At 37.9% G+C, this 25,767-nt stretch overlaps 3 protein-coding genes and 1 pseudogene across 5 annotated transcripts in view; 2 read left to right on the plus strand and 2 right to left on the minus strand.

Annotated features, from left to right (window-relative positions):
* On the minus strand, positions 1-1,491 carry LOC126795885 (uncharacterized). Its single transcript, XM_050522619.1, has 3 exons — positions 1,161-1,491; positions 662-1,075; positions 1-221 (listed from the first exon to the last, which is right to left on the minus strand). Exons 1-3 carry the CDS (start codon positions 1,489-1,491, stop codon positions 1-3), a joined length of 966 nt encoding a protein of 321 aa, XP_050378576.1.
* A 2,839-nt stretch (positions 1,492-4,330) lies between these two features.
* On the plus strand, positions 4,331-6,742 carry LOC126795886 (putative disease resistance RPP13-like protein 1). Its single transcript, XM_050522620.1, has 3 exons — positions 4,331-4,549; positions 4,882-6,629; positions 6,698-6,742. Exons 1-3 carry the CDS (start codon positions 4,405-4,407, stop codon positions 6,740-6,742), a joined length of 1,938 nt encoding a protein of 645 aa, XP_050378577.1. The 5' UTR covers positions 4,331-4,404.
* Positions 6,743-8,037: 1,295 nt separating this feature from the next.
* LOC126795887 (uncharacterized) lies at positions 8,038-11,103 on the minus strand (annotated as a pseudogene).
* Positions 11,104-15,331: 4,228 nt separating this feature from the next.
* Positions 15,332-25,767, plus strand: part of LOC126796247 (TMV resistance protein N-like) — a 29,756-nt gene continuing 19,320 nt past the window's right edge. Inside the window, exons 1-10 of one of the 3 annotated variants that reach the window (XM_050523018.1) lie at positions 15,332-16,055; positions 16,855-17,944; positions 18,056-18,334; positions 19,012-20,145; positions 20,262-20,839; positions 20,937-21,021; positions 21,120-21,764; positions 21,871-22,411; positions 22,515-23,108; positions 23,197-23,509. In XM_050523018.1, the coding sequence (XP_050378975.1) occupies positions 15,367-16,055; positions 16,855-17,944; positions 18,056-18,334; positions 19,012-20,145; positions 20,262-20,839; positions 20,937-21,021; positions 21,120-21,764; positions 21,871-22,386 (5,016 nt within the window). In that variant the 5' untranslated portion in view covers positions 15,332-15,366 and the 3' untranslated portion in view covers positions 22,387-22,411; positions 22,515-23,108; positions 23,197-23,509. Of the gene's footprint in view, positions 16,056-16,854; positions 17,945-18,055; positions 18,335-19,011; positions 20,146-20,261; positions 20,840-20,936; positions 21,022-21,119; positions 21,765-21,870; positions 23,109-23,196; positions 23,765-23,849; positions 24,155-25,767 lie in introns of those variants that run through there. The other 2 variants (XM_050523017.1, XM_050523016.1) reach the window with 2 other exon arrangements.

The raw sequence follows: 25,767 nt of genomic DNA on the forward strand, positions 1-25,767 counted from the left end.
TCAGAATTCTTGAGGAGGAGTGCGGCCATAAAAGAGAGTCAGATGTGTCTGCATCAGGCAGAGCAATACGCTCAATTTTTTCCGCTGCTTGAGGGAATGAAGAAATAAATCTGCTGGGAGAACCCAATGAGAATCAACAATAACATCATTCACCTTAGCATGAAGTGGAATATAGCCACTTACTCCAACACTAGTAGCAATAGGCTCACCCAACAAATTATCTTGCCAAAAAGATATCCTCTTACCATCACTAATACTCCAATGCAAAGAATTTAAAAACATTGGCCAAACATTTTTGAGACCTAACCAGACTGAAGATCTCTTGTAAGACTTTATATGTTGGAAATCATCTTTCAAAAAACGAGCTCTAAGCAAAATAGAGGCTGAAGAGGAAGAGGAGAGCATCTCCCAACATCTCTTTATTAGAAGAGCACGATTAGCCTCAAATAGATCACGTAACCCCAAGTCTCATTCCTCTTTAGGTGTACAATAGTGACACCAAGCAACAAGAGGCATGGCTATTTTCAAAGGGTCTCCAGTCCAAAAAAAAAATTCATGATCCAAGATTGAAGGTCATGAAGTAAATCAGCCGGCCACTGATAAATCTGAAAACTATAAACCAAAATGCATTGAATCACTGATTGAATAAGTTGTAGCATACCCGCTTGCGACAACAGAGAACATTTCCAAGATGACAACTTGCATCTCACTCTATCTGCAATGGCTTGAAAATACACACTCTTGAGACGTCCCTGGAAAATTGGAACCCCAAGGTATGTGAATGGAAGAGATCTCTGCTTGACACCCAAAATATTTCGGATAACAAAGCGTCTACGGTGAGTATATTTCCCAAGGAACACAAGCGATTTAGATTTATTGACTCTTTGCCCTGAATTCAAGCCATATTCCTTCATAAATTTCATTATATTCTTCAAAGATCTCTTGGTACCCCTCATAAAAACCATAATATCATCTACAAATAGAACATGCGAGGGTGGAGTAATACCAATAGGAGCTGACAGTAAATCAATAAGTCCATCCTTAGCCAGCTTAGTGAGACCTCTACTTAAAACCTCTTCCGCAAGACAAAAGAGAATAGGTGACAAATGATCTCCTTGACGAACACCACGAGAACAAGGAAAAAAACCATTCCATCTCACCATTAACTAAAATTGATAAGTGTGCAGACCCCAAAATTGCTTTAATCCAGTCATAAAAATGATCTGAAAAACCAAAAGCCTTCAAAACCCGAAGTAAGAAATCCCAATCAAGGGTGTTAAATTCCTTTTGCACATCAAACTTAATTGCAATGTTACCGCCCTTACAATTATGATCCAAGAGGTTAATGCATTCTGAAGTCAATATAATGGGGTCTGCAATAATGCGGCCTCTAAGAAAAGCACTTTGGTTGGGTGAAATAATCCGAGTAGCAATACTTCCCAAACGGTCAGCTAAAATCTTTATGATAATCTTGAAAATAAAATTCGCCATAGCAATAGGACGCAACTGTGTTACGGTGTCTGGTACATGGACTTTAGGAATCAAGATCATTAAATTGGAATTGAAGTGAGGGAGAATGTATCCAGTATTGAAAAAACTCTAAACAGCTTGGACTATCTCTGCACCAACAACAGACCAACACTTCATAAAAAAAATTCCACCAAAACCATCTGGACCAGGAGAACTATTATGATCCATGGAACACATAGTCTGAAATATTTCCTCAGATGTGGGAATGGCTGTTAACATAGCATTATCCTCAGTAGTCATGAGATTAGGAATTACCTGAGAAACTAGACCAGTGTCTCTTACAACAGAATCTGCTGTGAAGAGGCCATTAAAATAATTTACCACATGATCACTAATCTCTTTTGGGTCATCAATAATACTGTTTCCATCTCTCATATTTGATAATGACTGTTTAAGATGCCGGATTTTAACCATTGCATGGAAGAACGAAGAGTTTCAGTCACATTCAGTAAGTCATTTTATCCTTGATTTATCACATAAAAATTTCTCTTGAAGCAGAAGAGCCTCATGAACTTGAGCACTGGCAACACTCTCCTTGGAAAGCAAGTCATCAGAAGGACCCAAACTAGCAATTTCCCGTTGAATTATATGCAAATCATCAAATGGCTTCTCCACCATTATGTTTACATCCTCAAACTCAGCTTTATTCCAAACCATATCTTCTCTTACTCTTAATAGGGGAGTGAGGATGCCTATCTCACTTGTGCTTATCTCATTTCCATGGATAAAATCCTTGCTTCCTTCCTTATAACAAACTTTTGACACTATTAAAATGAACTATTCTTTGTCTTTGCTGCACTTAATTAAGGACGTACAAGTTATTCTCATATGATTTTTATTAGAAGAGTGGTGCCATATTTTCATCTCTGCTTTTTATCTCTGCATCAAGATCTTTGTTGAATATGGATTTTCTATCTTTTAGTTTTGGATGCTTCATTGCTGTCAAGGAAGTTTCGTTGCTTGATCAAGGAAGCTGCTTGGAGAGGCAAAGAGTTTCTCAACTAGAACATGTAACAATGGCTTTCCTTTCCTTTTTATGTCATGAAAATGTTTGTCCCTGATATTAATTAATTAATTTAGTACATTGTGTACCAGTCGACCCTACTTTAATTGTTGTACCTAGCTGAGATATTCTTCTTCTCATTGGCTGTTTTTATTTTTCTTCCGGGAGATTGCTCTTTTGAGTCAGTTTGAACATGAGAACATAATTCAGTACTATGGCACACAAAAGGTACCCATTATCTAATAGTACACATGTATAAGTATTTTTGCTGTGCTATGGACTTTTCTACAATAGCTAGTACTCATGGATGTCCATACTTCAATAATGATATAAAATTGATACTGTGCTACTGATTTAGGTGACAATATGTAGAGGCATTACTTTTACTTCTATTTGACTTCTTGACATAGCATTGAAACAAGATTGTTCATGGCTGTGGCGCCTGTGGCTCTTTGTGTGTGACTTGCAGGATAACAAATTTCAGACACCAACACTCCCATTGGCCAGTTCAAGCGGCAAGGCTGGATCAGTAGAAGTTTTGCAGGCTTGTAAAGAAGAGACAGAAAAAGATGATAAGATATACAAGGATGTGGCTCATACTGCTCAGGCTGCTCTTGATGCATCTATTGCAGGAGCAGCCGTGGAATTGTCCAGATCCAAAACTCGTGATTCTGATAATCAAAACAGTCCTGGTCCTAAACGAGGTAAGTTATCAAGCAGATATAAATCCTCAGGAACTGAATTTGGATCACAGGATAAGCATATCACTATTCAGAATCAAGCTGAAGTAGAAATTCAAACCAGGATTATGTGCCGTAATATTTTTTTTATGCTTACAAAACCGTTGGGTACGAGATCTGCCATTTTTGTTTCTTCAATCGTATAATATTTTCTTTCAAGTTGATATTTACTTTTTGGTTGCTGGTGATCGATATCAATGTTGTAAAAAACTCGCCTCAAGGCTCGTCTAAGGCTTAAAAAACTTAAAGCTACTTACATAACATCTCTGTTTTTCGGTCTGGACACCAATGCTCGCCTTTACGCCTTATGTTACATTTTTTACGCCTTTTACGCATTTTACTACGCCTTAAAATTAATCTTTTTAAGTATCTTTTTATATTTATTTATATAATGTGTTTAATTTGATGAAAACTATCTTAAAACGTTTGGATTATGAATTTCATTATATCTAAATGTAATAAATTGGTAAGTTCTTATGTATATTTGTTCTTTTTGTATGTGTATAATTATATATTTACACATTTAACTACTAATTTTTTATAACATAAGATTTACGTCTTATGCGCCTCAAGTTATAAGGCTCAAGGCTCTCAAGAAAACGCCTTAGGTACGCCTTCGCTTTTTAAAACATTGATCGATATACACAATGAGCAATCATATATGTGACTTTTGATCACTCTACCTTTTGTTATATACTTTATAAGAAAGTACCCAAGTCACTCAAATCCTTAACAGACTTTTGATATCTCACTAGTCACCTGTCTTGATCAAACAACTTCCTCTTAATTATTTCTTGAATAAATTGTATCTTAGTTGAAAGCTGGATAGTTTGCCGAGTCAATTGGAGATGTTAAATCGTTGCAATTGTTAGAACAAAATTGGACTTGAATCAATCATAATCAAGTTTACATGATGACTGCATAATAGCTTTCCTAGCTCAACATGGATAACTCGAATCAGTCCTAGTTGCTTATTGAATCTGTGTATTGGTACAATAAGGTAAGGAATCTAATTTGTAATCTATGAGAAGGTACAAGTCAATATTACATTCAGAATCTAAGTAGGAAAACTAAGGCTTAAGGAATCCTTTATGGAAGGTAACTCTAGGCTTTAAGATCCTCTATATGTAGATGACATTGTCCCTGTTACCACCCCCATTACCAAGCATTAGTTCTATCATTAAAGAAGCTGTGGTGTTGGCTAGCAGAAGACAAGGTCTTGTCAATCAACTGAGTTGCAGAGCAGGAGCAATGGAGCCAATTCTTGGAGCTGATGGTATATGTCTTGAACTTGTTCTTGTACTGCATAATCTAGAATTCAAGCATAAGAATATATGTATGTGTGTGCTAATGACATGTTTTATTTAACAACAATGTCTTGATTTCTTGTATACACCAATCTCATGGTTGCCTGAATCCATAGGTTCACTTCACAAGTTACAGACCTTAAAACTGTAGAAACTCATGTAACAATAAACTTTCGTCTTGAGTTACAGACTTGCATCTCAGAGGTGTGTAAACCTTGCTGCTTTATTAAGGGCATAAATGTACTAATAATAAAGCTGTGGGATATTGATGTTATTAACTGGTTGTTCTTGAAATTTTCAGGGCACCCGAATGAGAAGCTGATTTCTTCAGAAATAACTTTTTCAGAGACATCAGAATTGAAAGAAAGTTGTCCAAATTTGGAAGAAAAGGTTGTGCATGAAGATGAAAAATATAACAGATTACCCGAACAATTAAAAAGGTTATATATATATTGTTCTCTTTTTCCATCACATTATGAGTTTAGAAGAGATGAGTTGGTTCAAATGTGGATTGCTGAAGGCTTCATTGAAGAGTTCCACAGAGGGGGAATGGAGGATATTGGTAGTGATTATTTCATGTCTTTGCTGCACAGGGGTTTTCTTGTGCCCTCAAGATGTAACTACAGAGTGGATTTTGATTCGGTACTTTCTGAGCCCATTTATAATCCTGGCCACTTATGTTATAAAGTGAATCCACTCAAGTTTTCACATTTTGGAAGCACAATTGCTCAGGATGAGTATTTCGTAGCTGCGGATGGTAGGTTGGATGGAGCCTTGGAAATGACGCAGCGTTTGTCTTTAATTTGCAAAGACATTGATGAGAAGACTTTTGGGGTTCTTAAACAATTCAAGCATATGCGTACACTCATGCTTGCTGGCTGTGGATCTTCCATCAAAAATGTTCCTTATGATCTATTTTTGAGCTTCAAGGAATTGAGAACATTGAATTTGAGTCAGACAGCCGTCTCTGAATTGCCAAGTTCCATTCGAAATTTAAAGGAATTACGGTACCTTGATCTGTCCAATACTCATATTACACGGTTGCCAGAATCAATTGATTCTCTTCTCACTTTACAGACTATAAGACTCAGAGGTTGTGTACGCTTTCGTCAGTTACCAAAGGGTATGAAGAAGCTAGTCAACTTACGACATATCGATTTGCATATCACTCGACAATTAAGGTCCATGCCATCTCACTTGGGAAGCTTAACCAGCCTTCAGACTTTGTCAGCATTTCTTGTTGGTCGAGATGATGGGTATCGTATAGTAGAGCTTAAGAATTTGAATGATCTTAGAGGAGTACTTTGCATTTCAAGGCTTGAAAATGTAGCGAGTGAGGAAGAGGCCGCAGAAGCTGCTTTGGCTGACAAGAAATGGCTCCAGAAGTTAGAGCTCCGTTGGAGTACTGTGTACAATGAGAAGATAGTAGAGCAAGAGCAAATCATTGAATGTCTTAAACCCCATGCTGGGGTGAGAGAGTTAGTGATACAACACTACGCGGGGTCTAAACTTCCAACTTGGATTAGCAATCCTTGTTTTGCTGAACTTGTTGATCTTACCCTCTACAGATGCAAAAACTGTGTGCATCTCCCATCTATTGGGCAGTTACCAATGCTCAAGTCTCTTTCTATTATAGAGATGAACGAAGTGAAAGAAATCAATTACCAGTTTTTGGGAGATAGAAACCAATTTGATCAAGGGTGCCGTGCATTTTTGAAACTTGAGCTACTAGAAATTGACACTATGCTCATTTTAAAAGAGTGGAAGGATGTATACATGGGTGACTTGCCTTCCCTACTTAAACTCACAGTTGATTCTTGCCCTGAACTTACTACCCTTCCATCACTCTCTTGGCTCAGATCCCTCAAGCATTTGGAATTCAGGCGCTGTCCACGAATTTCTAGCCTGCCTAACAATGGCCTACCAGCTTCACTTGAATCTTTCATAGTAGTAGATTGCCCAGAACTGAAAGAATGGTGCCACATGATGGTAGGTAAAGATTGGAGAAATAGATGCGATCTCCCTATTATATGGCTTGATTGTGAAGAGGTAAGTCAACTTAACTCTGAAAAAGAAAAACAGTCTATTTGATCTAACTCCTTTAATTCTTGCTCTAGGGTGAGCAGTACTTGTATCTACTTGTGTCTAATTTGGTTCAGTAAACGCGAAATGATGTTAAAAAAAGATTCTTGCTTACTCAAAAAGTTGCTTATGTGATCAGTTGTGGACTAGATAACTATCAATATATAAAGTTGTCCCATCTTTGATGAAATTCTTTGAAGTGTAAATTATACACCTAGACCAGAAAAAATATGATTGATGACAATAGAAAACAAGAAGAATGGGGTTATATGAATCAGATGATAGCTTTAAGTTTAATCTAGTGTTTCGTTTCATTAATAAGAGCCTTCTTTTTTAACTTTAACATTTGTTATTTATCACTTGTTTAGTAGAGTAATCCAGAGTAATACATGTGCTTCTCAAAAACTGATTTACAAACTTATCACGGGTATAAGGAGGGATTATGTGCTTCTGTGATAATATCATGATGATTGGCAGTTTCATGTGATACTCAACATTAAGCCATTTACAGTACTGTATTTCATTTTCAATTATCTTGTCCTCTTTTCTCTCTCACTTTAGATCATGTTTGATTTGCGTCTCACCTGTCTTAACCTCACATTTGATTTGAAATATGGAATGACATAAATAATTTAGTTCGATAAATCGGCCTCATAAAAGAAGCTGATGCAATTGCATTATGAAATATTGGGAGTTTTTCCATTGAGGACAAAAAACTTAATTGTTAATTAACTATATTTTTTATTATATTTTTTCATCTCAACCGATTAGATTTGAAGTCTATATAAGTAAATTACTCGTATAAATTTTCAACCAATTTAGTAATAGTTAAGACATCAGTTCTCTAAATCAGCTTCACTACAGATGTCCTCCAGTGATAAAAGAGGATCAGAAGAAGTAAATAGCTGAAACGAGCCTTACAATTGTCGCTTTGCAGTTATTGATATCCTCGCTGTATGTTGATATCTTTTGCAATATCTGTTAGCATTCTGTTATGGTGATCTCATCTCCAGCGGGGTACGCCTGGTGACTTTTCTGATGGAATTATTGGGTGTGGTTTTAGTTACGGATTCATGCTTGTTTGAGTACTATCCGCAAAAAAAAAAAAGTAAGCCTGATTCGTGGTTTTGTTTTGCCAAGGTCAATATAAATTTGTCACTTCCAGACAGACCTTTCAAGGAAAAAAACTAAAACTAAAACTTCCACACAGAATGGCTAAAATGTTCCAAAATTCAAACCAGACTGGTTGTTCAGGTTAACGAGGGAGGTTTAGAAGAAATAAATTTTGATTCGTTCTTTTCCGTATACACTTAAGCATCCTACCTCATCCACACTAAAGTTGGCCATCATTTTGGACAACAGATAACATGTCAAATTAAATCGTCATAAAGCAAACATAATCAGGATTTGTTTTAAGAATTCTTTGTAACAATCTTTGGTTCACCTTCACCATTATGAATAAGCATAATTGAAGTAAACGCCACATAATTTGATATCTAGAATAAATGTGTAACAAGAAGCTGTCACTTACCGAAGGATCGAAGGGTTTTTCCAGAGTTGGCACAGAGGCCACACACAAGCTCCTCATACTCTCCAACAAATTGTTTGTATATACCCTGGTAACTGGTATCAATCTTCTTCTCCTTTTCAGTTTCAGGTTTGTGTAGTTGTTTTTCTCTTTAAAAATTGTCAACCATGGGAAAAAGGCTCTCAATTACTTCTCCTTGGGCATCAGTCCTCACATTAAGTCTTTCTTTCTGAAATCTTTTTCTACAATTATCAAAATCTGCTCGCAAACCAATAAGCTTTTTCTTAGATTATCGTTACCGCACGGTGTGTATTTTCACATATATTTTGAACAGCATCGTATAAATGCACGGTGGGTCATAAATATAAATTATTTTCAATGGCTAGGATTGCGTCATGTACATGCTGACATAGATGATACTTTCTGGACTAATTCATTCTGCTTATTTTCGATTACTTCTATCCTTGCTTAAATCTATGATACAGTGTTTTCATGTCCATTAAAAAAAGCATCCTCGTAAAGTATAAGGAGTCCTCAAATTTGGCAAATGCTGTTGATCTGCACCACTGATTTGTACATTGTCCTCTTTGGCATTCACCAAGTATCAAATTGCATTAGTTATTCATATAAAAATGAAAATACAGATGAACATATCAAATGAAGTATATTTTTATATTGAACTGGCGATAATAGTGCGGTATGGTCTAGAAACAACATCGAGAATTAATCTAATATGAACAGCGTGTGGCTGCAAAAGGTTCTAATGAGTTCAAGTCTGATATTGTATTGCTAACTACAGTCTGCCGCTTGGTTGGGATCCGCTCTTCGCATTCAAATTTTGCTGTATTCTCTCACGGACTCCAATTCTGTGGGTGTTTTGGTTACAGAATTATCCCAATCCAATCCTTCTTAGTTATAGATGAAGTTTCCCTGTCTTATCCTAGACATAATTATAGGTTGTATCTATAATTTGGTATCTGAAACTTCTTACTGATGAACTAGGGTACTCATGCAGTCATGCATACAGAATGCGCAGTATGAATATACCCATTAAAATACACAGTATGATGAAAAAAAATTGAGACATCTGCTTTATGATCAAACAGATTGGTGGTTACATTGAATTTTCGTTTTCTGTTTAGGTGCTGGGGTTTTGCTTGGTTTTCATATAATCATTAGATTAGTATCCTGGAATGTATAGACCAGGTGTTAATTAGGCAGCCAATGCTAGAAATTGATGATGATTTCATCTAGAATATATCAGAGATGTACGAGAATCTAGAAGAGAAGGAGATGAATTTCACCTAGAATATAGTCAGAGAAATCCTGGGCATACACAAAGATTGGATGGCCCAGACCCATTCATTAGGAGAGGATCCGGAACCAGTTGGTTGGCGTTACAAACTATTGACTGAAAGGAAATGATAGGCTTATAATCTATGAACATTACTCTCAAAATATTCATAGAAGGCTTTGCAAGCATAAACAGGAAGCAGCTTGAATGAACCAAAAACACAGAACATTTGGTTGATCTTGTAAGAGAGTTTAAATACCAACTAACCAAAGTCTGCAACTTTAATGAAAATTCTGAGATGGGTACAAGTTACTCTTTGGTTACAACTGCGAAGTGTCAAATCTAGCACAGGGAAGGGAAAGCTCGACCTTTTCAAGTGGCTCTTACCTAAATCTTGTCAAGTTAGTCAGGAATTCTAACTTTACTGCAATGCCAGACCTTACTTTAAAGGCCTTTTAGCTCCAACTCGAACTCATTTACACCCTTATCAGACACCATTTCCATAATGCATATCAGATACAAATCCCTTCTTTGTTTCTTATGTCGAAATAGTTCAGACATCTACACAACTAGATTACCAAGTCAAGCTCATTCAACTAAAGCAAGCATCTTGAAGACATCTGTTGCACCAAACCTAACCTTAAAGTTAAACCCATGACCATTTCCCAACAATCACACTAATTACACATGAATACAGCAACAAGTTCATGAAAATAATCGAAAGCATAGAAATATAAAGAGAGAGATTGATGAAAGCGTACATACTGGGGGAACAGAGTATCGAGCAGTAGGATGAAAGTTGAAAGACGAGGCACTCCTGCTACTGCATTCGCCATTAGAGTTTGGGGAGACCCAATCGTGGCTGAGCAGTGCTTAATATCTCTCAGTCTCCGGTTGGGTTGGGTTGGGTTAGTTGAGAGAGGGTGAGAAATCATCATCTGTAGTAGTTTCTTTTATATATGGGCCTGTTTCTTTCTTATTGGGCACCCGGCCCGTACCCGGCTAGTACCACGCTTTTGAAAAGAGTAACCGAAACGAGACCTAGACTTTTGAATTGTTGTTACCAAGTATCAACTTGTGTGTTTTCTTGTGTATTGATCGAGTTTCAATGGCTGATTGCTGTACTGTTTTTATTGTTATTATTATATGTGACGGGTCTATGTAATAATTTAAGTATATAAAAGCAGAATCCAGACCACCTCGTAAAAACTAAAAACTTGATTGGTTCCACTCTTACTGAGGGCTGTTTATTACAAACTATAAAAATAAAAAATTTAAGTAATGCATAAGCTGCCATATTTCCACAAGGACCACTACTCATCTTGTAACATTTACCATATAGAGAACCTAGCATACCGGGTGTTACAAGTGCTGAATCCATCCAGGAGACCTTGCGCCTCGTAGCCTGTATTTTGATGTATCAGTTCAATGAGACTTATACATAACAAATGTCAAATCAATTTACCAGTGGTGCTTCGGCCTTTGACCATTTGAAACTTAAATTAATATCCGGAGCGAAAATTCAAGTTCAGAAATTAAAGACTTAGGAATACGTTACCCTTTTTAAGAGGCTTCCGACGGGTCTTTATAGGCGCATTGGAGAAAGTGCAATTCTCCATTCCTGATGTGGAAAAGCGTGACTGAGCACTGTACATTTACTGTTTTGGCGAGCTGCTTTGGACGGCGATGGTGGGGGTGCCTGGACCAGAGATTATGTGGCAAGTTATTTCAGCCTAACACACACCTGGCCGGGTTGGTTCCCTCCTGTCGGGAAATGTCCTTTCAAGGAGAGCTGTTAATACGGGTGTCCTTGTTAGAAAGTGTTAGGGTGTCCTTGTTAATTGTACCCAGCAGATAGTATGGTCAATGGTTTGGGTGAATTAAATAATGCAATTGGAATAAATCACACCACAACTAGTCACTTCAACTACCCTTTAATAGTACATTGTCATGTGGTGCGACGATACACATAATGATTACTCAAGTCAGATTGTCATTCGAATTTGCAACCGTGGTCCAGCGGAGTTCTTATTTAACTAGAAAGAATCTCAGTACCTTGCTTCATGGAAACTTTATCAAACATACAATACGTACTTAACACAATTCTAGAACTTAGGAAATTGGATCGTGATTACAACTTCACAACTTTACAACTTGTAATCACGATAGCCATTCTGGGAATCTGGGGTATCCATTTCCATTCTTATCTTATATTATGCTGTGTTACAAAAGATCGAAGTCCATAGTTGTTCATTTTCATTTCGATGATTAACTTTGAAAGAGGTGATGGGCTTCTCACTCCGGCTTATCCTCTTGTCTTCCATTTGCCCTCTAGTTTTCTTCAGTGCAATGTTTCTCTTGAACTTCATCTCTTTGGGTTTGTACCTGTTGTTTTTCGTCTCCACTGTTTCTATTTGTTGCTGCCTTTTGGCTTTCAATCTTTGTGATAAACAGAGAGCAGCAACTCTGCTGATCCACACTTCTTCATCCCTTATCACCAATACAGAAGTAACTCCTCCTCCTCCTTCTTCTTCTCCACCATCCAGTAAGCTCACCTACGATGTATTCCTCAGTTTCAGAGGTACAGATACCCGCAGAAATTTCACGGATCATCTCTACACTGCTCTCAAACAGAAAGGTATCTTCACTTTTAGAGACGATGAAGAACTCCGGAGGGGTGAGTCGATTGGTCCGAATCTGTTGAAAGCTATCGAAGAATCAAGATACGTGATTGTTGTATTCTCACGAAACTAGGCCGGATCTGCATGGTGTTTGGATGAGATTGCCAAAGTCTCCGATTGCATGAAGGAAATGGGACAAAAAGTTCTCCCAGTGTTCTACCATGTTGATCCATCTGAGGTACGAAGACAGACAGGCGATCACTTTGGGAAGGCATTTGCGAAGCATCAGAAGAGGTATAAAGGTGTTTTTGAATCGGATTTTAAACTTTCAAATTACTTTTATAAGTGCACAATGGAAACAGATGTTTTTCCTATGAATGCATTCATCTTTGATGGGGAAGAAATCCATCACCTTCGATCTAGTTCTCATATGGTTCTGATTTCAAATGTAGCTAGGCCGCAGTTTCCCAAGTGGGAGTTAAATCAATCAACCATGGTGGCTGCTAAATTTGAAACCAACAATCCATTCATGGAGGTCCAGAAATGTGGGATTCGTCTAGTGTATGAGCAAGATGCTGGATGGTATACCAATCTGTTCCCTGGGGTTAATGCGATCTGTCTAAATGAAACTATGGATGCTATGCTGAAAACTGGCTGGCTTAGCCAAATGGATCAATATTTGAAATGGTAAAATTACGTTTCTGTCTACATAGTTCCGTACTTGACTATTAATTATGAAATTTCTCATTCATACATGTGATTGCAGGGAGAAACTTGTTCCTCCTATCCAAGAAGACTCAACAACAATTCGACTGAGAAAGAACATCGAGTCTGTTCTTCCACGGTACCTTGAGGTTTGTGTGTTTGTCACTATCATTTATATGAGCTCGCTTATTTGAAATCAAAGATATTACTAATTAATTCCAAACTTTCAATTCAAGGCATTGAACGGTTATCCTGCAACATATAAGTTTAACCTCAGTGGAAGCCCCGCATGGTTTGACTGTTTGAGTCCTTTGTCACCGACACTAGGTCAGGGTCGACTCTAGTGTCAATCAAGCTGCCTCAATATCTACACAAGAGTAAGAAGTGGATGGGATTTGCAATATGTGTGTCAATTGCCGAGGAAGAGCAAGAACAAGACTACCATGTTTATTTTAAACTCAAAACAGGTGAATCTGATGAGGTTCTGTCCCAAGAACTAGAGTACATCACGGACATGTCATCACAAGCAAATCATCATCAACTTCTGGTTGTATACATACCACGCACACTGATTCCTGAAGCCTTGTTCACTCAGACATCAACAACTGAAATGCACATCTCCTTCAGAACCGATAGCCCTGGTGCTGAAGTTCAAAGAAGTTCCGGCCGAATTCTTTACCACGAAGATTTAGCAGGGTTTGTTGAAACAATCATCCGGTGCATGCAGAGAGAACATACTCTTGAACTTCATGATAATTGGGTGGTAGAAGATTGGATAGAGTTGATAGGACTGCAAGGGGGTCATTTATGTAGTCCAAACAAATGCTATTCCATAACCCAACGGGAAAGGAAGTTTGAGTTGCTCTCTCAGAAATATAGAAATCGGGTCTCTCTCTCTCTCTCTCTCTCTCTCTACAAGACAGCATAACCACATACTTACATTTTCAGCTTTTATTTGCAGGACTGGACTGTTTCTCCTCCTTACATTTGCGTATTCTTTGGAGCTGAAGTCTCCAAGTGGAATTGGTTCATGCACTTTAACGAGGGCAACTCTGCCAAAATCCAACTGCCTCCTAATTTGTTCAATGATACTAACTGGCTGGGGATTGCTGTATGTGGTTTTTGTTGGGCGTCCCACGAAGATTCAAACATTACACCAGACTGTATTCCTGATACAGAGTATAATGTACTCAATATGTGTCTGGACTCTGGTGTCAAATCTGACGGCTTATTTGATGTCAGATTACAGAAACTTTTCGGAAAACTCCAGCCGTGGGAATTTGAAACTGATATCACATTTTTCTTCTATATACCTCGCTCTAAATATTTGAAGTTTTGGAGGCAATTCAATCTAGCCAGGGTTACTTTCTCATCCTCTAGTCCATGCTTAAGAGTCTATAGTTGTGCCCTTCGTCTAGTATTTAAAGACGACGTTGAAGATCTTGTACGGACACTGACAGCCTCCGAGATGACTTGAATGTGCCACTTATATCATCTGGTGCTCAACTGCTCATGACGAAGGATCTGGTGAAATCTGTAAGCATCCTTATTTCGTCTTAATTTCTCATTCGGTTAAATTTGTTATTTGATCAACTGCTCTAAATATGCTATGTATACCTCTATCAATTTGCTGTTTTTATTTGATCTTATCAACTCATGTGAAATGACATAGAAGGACAAATATATAAATAAATAAAAAAGAGAATAATTTGTTATAGAGATTAGAGATACTATAATCCAGGTTAGTCTTGTTTTCCATATCATGTTAAATTGAAGTCGATTAGGAATCGAGCAAAAGAAAATCCGCTTAAATTGCATGATTCATTAACATGACCAAGTCTTCCAGACCCTCATCTTCAACTTAAGGACTCACCTCCATCTAGTGAAGAATATATAAACACTAAATGAAGCATGAAACTATTGTAAGTGACAAACAAATCGATCAACAGTACACGCCTCAACTTTTGTTCAGACAAAATGAGCTCAACACGGCAGGGAAATGGCAGCAGGCTGCTAAAGGTTTAGGACACACCTCATGTATCTTTCAAATGGAAAGATGATGTTATTAACACACCATTTTTCTCTATTAACACACATCCAATTTAAATAATAAAACATTTGAAAGGGTGTGTTAATAACAACGTACACCCTATAGAAAGTTTATGTCTAAACATATTACATTGATCGAAGTATGTTGTAAACTTGTATTAACTATTTATATTTGACTCCCTAAATGGAATTTCTAGCTACGCACTGTTGGGACTGGCAGGATGCTCACCACTGGCCTCGAAAATCTCTTTGCGTTGGTTAATGGCAATTTTCTGATAGAAAAAGCGATCTTCCTCCTGTTTTAAACCCTAAATTATAGCAGAAAAGCAGCATTTCCATTTGGGCCCCGGCCCGTACCCGACTAGTAGCCAATGCAGAAAGTGATGAAAAAGAAACCAGACCAACCCCCACCAAATTCCTTATTTTATGTTTTGTTCGGAAGACTTCAAAAGAGCTGCAAGCGGATCTGAAGTTCTTGCCATTCTAAGATTTTGATCTTACAAAGTGATGGCCTTCTCGCTCAGCTTCAGTGTCTTGTCTTCCACTTCCCTACTGGTTCTCTTCTCTGCTCTGTTTCTCTCCAACTTTCTCTCTTTATGGTTGTACTTCGTCTTGTTCTTCTCCACTGTTTGTTTGTGCTGCTGCCTTTTGGTTTTCAAACTGAGACCAACACCACCCCACACTAGTCCTTCAGTCACCACCGAAGCAGATACTCCTTCTTCTTCTTCTTCTCCTCCATTTCGTAAACTGACATACGATGTGTTCCTCAGTTTCAGTGGGAAAGACACCCGCAAAAGTTTCACAGACCATCTCTTCAGTGCTCTCAAACAGAAAGGGATACACACATTTCGAGATGATGAAGAACTTGTGAGGGGGGAATCGATTGGTGAAAATCTGCTGAAAGCAATTGAAGAGTCAAGATATGTAATCGCTGTTTTCTCACGAAGTTACGCCGATTCCGCATGGTGTTTGGATGAGATTGCAAAGGCCGCTGACTGCACCAAAATGGGACAAGTAGTCCTCCCAGTGTTCTATGATGTCGATCCATATGAGGTAAGGAGACAAAAAGGCCAACACTTTGAGAAAGCATTTCAGAAGCATCAAAAGAGATACAAAGGGGAACCAGCCAAAGTGAAGAGGTGGAGAGATGCTCTTTTTCAAGTAGGCAGTCTCTCTGGATGGCATCTGCAACATGGGTAAGCTTATACTTCTTCCAATTTATGATTCTCTAGTGCTGAAATTGGATCTGTTATTGATATAGATTGGTCTGGAAATAAAGAGAATGTGCCTTTGAGTTTGAAATTTTTGCTTTTATATTCCATTCTTCCTATCCTGTTTGTTCAGTGATTGTGATCCTCCCAGTGCTGAATTCAATGTGTATTGGTGGCTTGATATTTACTATTTAGCAGTACTTAAGGTCCTATATTAGTTCCTTGTTTGTCATGGCATACTGCACATTCATTATGCAATGAAGGTTTAGGTCACTTATTGTGGCTTGTAGCATAAAGATAGGCATTGCCATGTTTGTGAGTAGAGTGAAGGATTGCTCAAGTCCGGTCTTGTGTTTCCGATTGGGGTGATGCCTAGTCTGTTGCTCCATGCATTAAAATTTGGACGTTGGTGTGTTTTCAATCCTAATTTACGATAGTATATCAGGCGCAATATCTATTTTTAATTCTAGATCAGGACCGTAATCAATTAAAATGTTTAATACTGATTTTTTTTCTTTCTCTCTATTAGATCACCCCGTTTATGCATCTACTAGCACCTTACAGTTAGTTTTCTGACCTAACATCACTCATAAAAATGTGACTAGCATTACGTATTGCATTTCTGATTCTTCTAATTATAGAAAGAAAAAAAAATTCATTACATAACATTCCGTTATCTTTATCTAGTTGCTGCTTCTTTTTTCTTTAACCTTCATTGTCTGTATCTACTTGTTCCTTTATCTTATACATAGAAGATATATGATGATTATTTATGACTTTCCAGGTATGAATCCAAAGTCATTCAAGAAATTGTAGAAAAGATTTTCACCGAGTTAAATCAAATAATTTCATCGTCTGAGGGTTTAGTTGGGATGGATTCTCACCTGAATCAGATGCTTTCCTACTTAGAAATTGGGTGTCCTGATGTTCGTATCATAGGGATTTGTGGGATGGGTGGTATCGGGAAAACAACTATTGCACAAGTGGTTTTTGAAAGGGTACAAACTCAGTTTGAAGGTTGCAGCTTTCTTGAGAATGTTAGAGAGGTAATTGAAAAGCAAGGTGCAGTTCATTTACAAGAGCAACTTCTTTCGAACTTGCTGAAATGTAAGGTAAATGTACAGAATACTAAAATGGGAAAAAACATAATGAGGCAGAGACTGCAAACTAAAATGGTCCTGGTCGTTCTTGATGATGTGGACCAAGAAGAACATTTGGAATCTCTGTGTGATCGTGAATCATTTGGTCCAGGGAGTAGAATCATTATAACTTCAAGAGATGAACATTTGCTCAGTGCTGTTGAAGGTGATCAGGTGTATAATGTGAATCCATTAACTGATGCTGAAGCTTTTCAGCTCTTTAGTATGAAAGCCCTTAAGAAAGACCAGCTGGTTGGGGAGGAAGTTCTCAAGCTATCCAAGGAATTTTTGGAATATGCTAATGGCATTCCATTAGCTATCAAAGTTTTAGGTTCTTCGGTTAAGGGCAGAAGGGTAGAATTGTGGTCCAGTGCATTAGATAGATTAAAAAAAAGTCCTGACAAAAAAGTTATTAATGTTCTCAAGGTTAGTTTTGATGGATTAGAACCAAGAGAACAAAAAATTTTTTTGGACATTGCATGTTTCCTTAAAGGGGTGAACATAGATCGTGGAAGAAGAATACTACAGGGCAGTGATGCCCACTGTCCAGACTTTGATATACAGGTTCTCCTGGACAAATCTATGGTAACTCTATATGGAAAGAGATTGTGGATGCATGATTTGATGCAAGAATTGGGTTGGGAAGTTGTTCGCCAAGAATGCCATGATGAACCTGGAAAACGTAGTAGATTGTGGCTTTCAAGTGAAATCATTGATGTACTTGATCAGAGTAAGGTAACAAAATACTACAAATATGAAGTGCTGATGTAATTACTCTTTTGTTTTATATTTTGTTATATATGCTCTATCTTGTATAAGAATTAATTATTTGGTGTTTGTCTTTAGGCAACGAGTGCAGTCCAAAGCATACTTCTCCAAGGTCCAACTAAAGATGATGTGGTTCACTCAGCTATGGAGTCTTTCTCAAATATGGACAGATTAAGATTGCTCAAAATTTGGAATGTGAAGGTTTCTAAGAACATCAGATATCTTTCTAAGAAGTTACAGTATCTGGAATGGGGCGAATGTCCTTTAGATTCTTTCCCTTCAGACTTTCAACCAGATTATCTTGTCGAACTTCACATGCATTCAAGCTGCATCAAAGAACTATGGAGAGGACAAAGAGTAAGATCATAATATATCTTGTGCATGTTCATATTTTTGAATGTTATCGTAAAGCTGGAAGTTTATATTTGAGTCTTCTTGTATTATTAGAAAAATGACCGATGATGGCTTTTTTTTCATAATTAAGTTCCCTAGACAGTTAAATATCCGTACAAGACAAACATTTAATGTCATTCGATCTCATGCTCAAGTAATGTAGGACGACAATTGGGTCATCTGATTATCATCCTATTATTCAAGTAGGACATTGATTACGCTTCAAAGTTTTCTAATATGGCTTACATTCTTAGTTTGTTTCATAAACTATAGATTTATATCTGGAACAGGGAAAATTTATTACTTTTCTGAGTAACATATGTAATTTGCCTATATGATCCAGTTTTTCTCATCATTAGAATGTGTTCAAGCATAAAAATGATTATACACGCAAAGGAATGCCTTGTCCCAAAAAGAATGTATCTGATACTGGACATAGAATTTTCCCTTCAAGAGTCCATAAAGATATTATGGTAATTCAAGATCATTTTCAATTTCACAGACATAATGATAAGTATTTCTGTATGTTATGTTTACTCTTTTCCCACACATCATTTCTATTATTTTTAATAAATACGAATTTAATGAAAATATAGTGTATTGTTTCATTTTACAAATCACATGATGATCGTCTTTACTAGGGATGGAGAATGCTACGGCTGATTGATATGAGCGGTTCACAATACTTGATGTCGACTCCAGACTTCACTGAGGTTCCAGATCTTGAGACATTGGTGCTTCAAGATTGTACGAGTTTGGTTGAGGTTCACCCATCTCTTGGATTCCTCAAGAAACTTATCTGTTTGGATATGAGAAATTGCAGCTCTGTTGAGAGAATTCCTCCTCTTTCTGGTTTGGAGTCTCTTCAATTTTTCAGTCTTTCATTGTGTTCGAGACTGAAGAAGTTTCCTGAAATTGAAAGAAACATGAAAAGCTTGTTGGAGCTTCATTTGGATGGTACTAGCATTGAGGATCTGCCCGCATCATTTGAACATTTGACTGGTCTTACCGTGCTGAATCTAACAGATTGTATAAACCTTTTGCATCTCCCTAGTGCCATCAAGTGCTTGACATCTTTGAAAATTCTCCGTCTAACAGGATGCTCAAAATTGGATGAAGTACCTGAGAGCCTGACCTCTGTGGAATGTCTGGAGGAGCTTTACTTAGGTGGAACTGCCATACGAGAGTTATCGTTCCTTGTTGGTATGAAGAATTTAAAATCTCTATCTTGCCGAGGATGTAAAGGTCATGCTCCAACGGGTTTGTTGTTGCCTGCTTCACTGTGGAGATTAACTTCATTATTAAGTCTAGACTTATGCGATTGCAATCTGATGGATGGAGCAATTCCCAATGATCTTAGCGGCTTAATTTCCTTAAGATGGTTACACTTAGGTGGTAATAGTTTTGTCCGATTACCTGAAAGTATCTCTCAACTCTCAAAGCTCGAGACTCTCGGCTTGAGTAACTGTAGACAACTACAATTGGTGCCAAAGCTTCCATCAAGTGTTGAGAATGTGCTTGCAGAAGATTGTACTTCACTGTTGGATTTTCCAAATCAATTCAAAATAATTACATCACCTGAGTCGGGAGTTACTACAGTCAATTCCCTCAGTTCAAGTGGTTTAACAATTAGAGACTCATACAGTTTGAAAGCGTGGAGTATTTTAGGACATGGAAATGGACCTTGTAACGTACAATTTTCCTTAAGAACTGAGCATCTGGAGCGGAACCAAGTGGATCATTTGTCACTGCCCTTTCTTCTAAAAGACATTGAGGTATGTATCCATCTGATATATCTGTTTCAAGTCTCAACCCAAAAAAGAAAGCAAATCCTTTTCTGTAACTAGCCAGTAGCTTCTTAGACGTAATCATTTTCTGTGTTGCATTGCAGCTTTCCCATTCCTCTTCAAGTCACTTTAATGCCATTCACATTGATAATGAAATTCCAGAGTGGTTCAGTACTAAATCCACAGGCAACTTCATATCAACACCGATACCTCCAAATGTTACAGATGATTACAAGTGGAAGGGGGTTGCCTCTTGCGCTGTTTTCTCAGTCAAGGGACATAATATGAGTGCTATCTCCGTTATCGAGTCGGGTTTCAAGACGTCTAATTACTTGTATCAATGCACACTGGAAACTGATCTTTTCTCTATGAAACCATCTGTCTTTGAAGGGGAAGAAAAGCACCACTTCATTCGATCAAGTTCTCATCTGCTTTTCATTTCCTATTTATCTAGTCTTCATTTTTCAAAGCAGTTAAATCAATTAACTATGCTTGGGGCTAGGTTTAAAACCAACAACCCATTCATGGATGTCCAGGAATGTGGAATTCGTCTTGTCTATGAGCAAGATGATGGATGGTATACGAAACTGATCCCTGGCGATACTGGGACTTCTCTAAATGAAGTTTCAGACACTATTCTTGAATCTGGCTGGATTAGAGAAGGGGATACGTGTTTGAAATGGTAAATCTTTTTTACAACTCCGGCTTTGTCCATATTAAAACTTCACGTTTGGTTTCTCTAATTCTTTCTTTTATATCTAGTACATATATGATTGCAGGGAGAAATCTATTCCACCCTTGGAACAAGACTCCACAATTCTGCTGAGAAAGAATATCGAGTCCGTTCTTCCAAGATACCTTGAGGTTCTCTCTCTCTCTCTCTCTCTCTCTCTCTCTCTCAAAAGCTACCATCATCTAAACGAAGTACGTTACTAATTTCTGCATTTTCTATTTCCTTGCAGTCGTTAAACCATAGTTCTGCCATCTATAGATTTAATCTCAGTGGAAGCCCAGCATGGTTTGAGTACTCATGTAGCCCTGACACTGATGCAGGGTCATGGCCCTCTGTGTCAATCGAGATTCCTCTGCACAAGAGTAAGAAGTGGATGGGATTTGCAATATGCGCGTCAATTACAGAAGAACAGCATCATGTGATACAAGACGACTATTGTGTTTACTTTCAATTCATAACAGTTGAATCTAATGAGGATCTTCCCCGAGAACTGGAGTATGTTGTGGACATGTGGTCAGAAGATCATAATCGACTTTTGGTTGTTTACATACCGCGAGCAGAGTTTCCTGTAGATTTTATGCATCCATCACCTACTGTAATGAACATTTTCTTCGGAACCAATTGCCCTCATGTAGAGGTTCGGAGATGTGGGATCCGTATTCTATACCAGGAAGATTTTCAAGGGTTTGTTGAGACAATCATCCAGTGCATGCAAAGAGAAGATACTCTTGAACTTTATGATAAAAGGGTGGTAGAAGATTGGATATATTTGATAGCATTGGAAGGTGGTCATCTATATACTCCAAACAAACTTGATTCCATAACCGGACGAGAAAGTAGGTTCGAGTTACTCTCTCAAAAATATAGAACTCAGGTCTCCTTCTCCCTCCTCCACACACACTAAATTTCTTTGCTGTCTTTTTTTTTTCTATAACATTCATATACTTGATTAGCATTTGACTATAGCTTTATATGTACAGGACTGGTGTGCTCCTTCACTGTTCTTTTGTGTATTCTATGGAACTGAAATTTCCAAGTGGAAATGGTTAATGCATTTCAACCCAGGAAACTCTGCAGAAATCCAACTTCCCTCGAACTTGTTTGATGATGCTAATTGGTTAGGGATTGCTGTATGTGCTTTTTTGTGGGTATCTCACGAAGATCCAAACGTGATTCTTGGCACTCCTGATTCAGACTTTAATGTGCTTAGTTGTTGTCTGGACTCTGATGTTGCTTGGGACAGCTTGTTTGATGTCAAAGTTCAGCAACTTGTGCCAAAACTCAAACCCTCAGACCTTGCAGTTGATTTGACTTGGTTTGTCTTTATACCGCGCAGTGGTAAATATTTCAAGTTCTGGAGGCAATGCAATCTGGCCAGGGTAACATTATTGTCCTCTAGCCCATGCTTAGGACTGCATAGTTGTGCCCTTCGTCTAGTATTCAAGCAGGATGTTGAAGATCTTGTACAGACACTTACCCTCTGCGAATTACCATGAAGGGCATGCTTCTCTGTTGTAACCTGTGAGTAATATTGTTATAGTAAATATCTCATTTGATCAGTTTTGCCGGTTGCAGTGAATTCCCACATTTGCATTTTGCGTTGACAAAGAAGCAAACTCTTCAGGCAACCTTGGTTCCTGGCAAACAACAAACACAAGCTATTGAAGCAACAACAATATTACTCACAGCATGGAAGGAGTCTACATTCGTAAATAATCTAACTGTTTGATGGAGAATGAGGGACTTTCCAAGACAATAAGCATAATGGCATGGATTCCACGGTTTCTATGAACACAACAGTAGAAGGAAGGCTTTGGTTATGGAACTTGCAGTGCGCAGAATGGAATAGGTTCATCATGTCAATGGTCCACCCAGTTTCGATCAATCATTTCCTCCTTTTCTTGTGTGACGGTCCCTCTCTAGTCTCTTCACACTTTTAAGTTTTAGCTTTCAATAATGCAACTTCCCACCATTTTCGACCTCCTCAATAGACATGAAATGAGGAGGTCGAAATGCAACTTTCAAATAAACTCCTCAATACACGTGGCACTAGTGCAAGACAGACCCTACAAGATACTACACACACTAAGTTGCTGGTAGAAAAATGGATGCAGTTGATACGATTGCAAGGTGCCCATTTAGACAGAATGACGGGACAGGATTCCAGAACCCCAAGGGAAAAATCATTTGAGTTGCACTCACGAAAATATAGAATTGGGTCTCTCTCTAGCGCATATGCATAACTTTTATTTTTATTATCTTTTTCCTTCTTTTTGGCCTTTTAATTGACATTCAAATATTTGCAGGACTGGTCTGAATCGTCTGATCCTCGTCCTGCTTACTGTCTTCAAGAGAGTTGATATCTCCAAGTTCAAATGGTTCATACCTTTCATCAACCAAGGCAACTCTGCAGAAATCCAACTGCCTCTGAATGTGTTTGATGATGGTAGTTGGTTGGGGTTTGCCTTGTGTTGTCAAATCTCGACCCACTACCAAAATCCAAACATAAGTCTTGGCAGTACTGCTGCTGATTCAACGTCTGGTGTGCTATATTATCGTCTGGACTCTGATGTTGCCTGGCACGGCTTATTTGATTGCTGGATGCAACATGGTTCTGAGGTACTCGAGCCGTCAGCTACCATGCGACTCGGTTCTCATATATACCGCGCACTGAAGTTTTTAACAAGATGTGGAGGCAATGCAAATTGGCCAGGATAACCATGTGGCCCTCTAACCAAAGCTTAGCAGTGGATAGTTGTGCCCTTCGTGCGCTACACAAGGAGGATGTTGAACATCTAGTTGAAACACTCACCCTTGCCGAATTACCTTGAACACCCCCCAGCATCTGCTGCTCAATCATGCCCGAATAAGAAGGTAGCTAGTGAGAAGCCTTTTGGCTTAGATTAATAACTTTTCATTTGGCTTGACTGAAGTTCCCATAATATCTTTGTATTTGAAGGAGGCAGAGGTCCGCGGCAACGGGTTTCCTTTTGAGAATGAGATCAATCGTATTCTGTTTGTTCTGTGCTACGGTGATCCTTTGTTTGATCTGTTTTTGTCTACCTAGTCTCTCGCTACCACTGTTACTGTCCTCCATTCCTCCTTATGCTCCACCTTGCTTCATCTGATTGAACGCCACCGTGTTATCTCTCTGTCTACGATACTAATCCACCTTGACTGAAAATGGTCAAGCAGCAATCGTGAGTCATGTATAGAACGAGAATCGAGTTGCTCGTAGCTGTGACTTGTGGAGCTTATTTTTTTTTTATTTCTTTTTCTTATTTACTTGTTGGTGCTGTTACCATGTGCTATTTATGTGTGAATTAAAAGCAAGTTGGTGCACCAAGCGGTATGAACAATACAAACAATAGCCACTAATGGACCACTTATAACAAACATCAAATCAAAAAGGTCTGACCCTAACTTCTTATCGGAGCTAAAACTCATGTCATGAGGCTAGGAAAAGGTCATCAAGATCAGGAGTTCTCAATCGACAAATTACGAACGAAGCGTCGGTGTCCAACCGGGAAGCAGATCCAATCCCACGAAGGATTAACAAGAACTTGAGTCAACTCCGCCTCCTGAGTAGTGAATGATAAACCAAAGATAACTGACGATAAGGGAGCAGCACATGTTAGCGTCCTAACGTCTCCTAGTGTGGATAGGAAACTCTAGTTGTACATTTAAATTTATCTAAAACTTCCATTACTTATCTCCTAGATTTTTGATTAGCTGTATAGTTGTTTGGCTATGTTTATCTCTTGTAAACCTAGCATAGGTTTTGTGTAAGCTAACTTATATAAATACAACTAGGGGTGGGCATAAAACCAATTTAACAAGGAAAACCGACCGAACCGAATTGAAAATATGATTTGGATAATCGAACTAAAGTAATATAGTTTGAAAAATGGCGAAAACCGAACCGAAACCGGTTAAAACGGTTGGATATGGTTTAGGTGGTTGAACCGACCGCTTAAAAACCGAATTTAAATTAATTACTAGATATATACTATTAATAAACAAAATACATCTAAAAATGCCTTCTAGCGCAGGCGCAAAGTTGATACATATTTGGTTATGGGTTCAAATATTAGTTTTGGCATTTTAATAATTTATTTCATATATTTGTTTGATCTAAATATATACACTATACATAAATATTAACAAAATATATGTTTGTTGTAGTGGTATGGGTGTTGCGGCGCACCAAAGAGGTTGAGCGATCGAATCCTACCTCTTGCAAATTGTAAAAATATTTTGTATTCCGGTGTGGACCGAAATCGAACCGACCCGAACCGAAAATTCGGTTAAATCGAAATATTCGGCTCAACCCATTCAAATTCAGTGATTGGTTTGAAAAATTAGGAAACCGTTTGAAATTGTTTAGATTCGGTTTGAGCCTAAAACCGACCCGAACCGATATATGCCCAACCCTAAATATAGCTACTATGAGGCTATGAATTAAAGCCATCACAAACAGTAAACACAAGTTTTTTTCAGTGAATACTCGAAATAAAGGCGGGTGAAAACTGTCTCACTTGATCTGATTACAAACACTGAACTGGGTAGTGTGTTCTTGTTCATTGCAGCTTGCAAAGTTTTTATTAATTGAATAAATTCGTCAATGATGAAGTAGATACGACCAAGGTTTAAAATATGACTGATATGTCTGGTAAATGATCCTAATATCTCTCCTTTTCAAATTACATATATATATATATATATATATATATATATATTAGGTTGAGATTTCTACTATATCTGCGATATTATTCAATACCGTAAAATATCTGTAATATTTACGATATATCTCCATTATAGAGAATATATGTAAAATCTCTCCCTAAAAAAACAAGGTAATTATGTCTATGAGAGGA

This window comes from Argentina anserina, chromosome 5 (assembly GCF_933775445.1).
Source record: "Argentina anserina chromosome 5, drPotAnse1.1, whole genome shotgun sequence".
NCBI lineage: Eukaryota > Viridiplantae > Streptophyta > Magnoliopsida > Rosales > Rosaceae > Argentina > Argentina anserina.

What these genes read in the sequence shown, in the direction of transcription:
- LOC126795885 (XM_050522619.1), bottom strand. Translation starts at nt 1,491, where the DNA reads ATGGCGAATTTTATTTTCAAGATTATCATAAAGATTTTAGCTGACCGT. An exon ending in CTTATCAATTTTAGTTAATG is followed by an intron (nt 1,076 to 1,160) that starts GTGAGATGGAAT and finishes GTCTTGCGGAAG; the next exon opens with AGGTTTTAAGTAGAGGTCTC. An exon ending in TTCTCTGTTGTCGCAAGCGG is followed by an intron (nt 222 to 661) that starts GTATGCTACAAC and finishes CTTTTTGGCAAG; the next exon opens with ATAATTTGTTGGGTGAGCCT.
- LOC126795886 (XM_050522620.1), top strand. Translation starts at nt 4,405, where the DNA reads ATGACATTGTCCCTGTTACCACCCCCATTACCAAGCATTAGTTCTATC. An exon ending in GCCAATTCTTGGAGCTGATG is followed by an intron (nt 4,550 to 4,881) that starts GTATATGTCTTG and finishes TGAAATTTTCAG; the next exon opens with GGCACCCGAATGAGAAGCTG. An exon ending in TATGGCTTGATTGTGAAGAG is followed by an intron (nt 6,630 to 6,697) that starts GTAAGTCAACTT and finishes TTCTTGCTCTAG; the next exon opens with GGTGAGCAGTACTTGTATCT.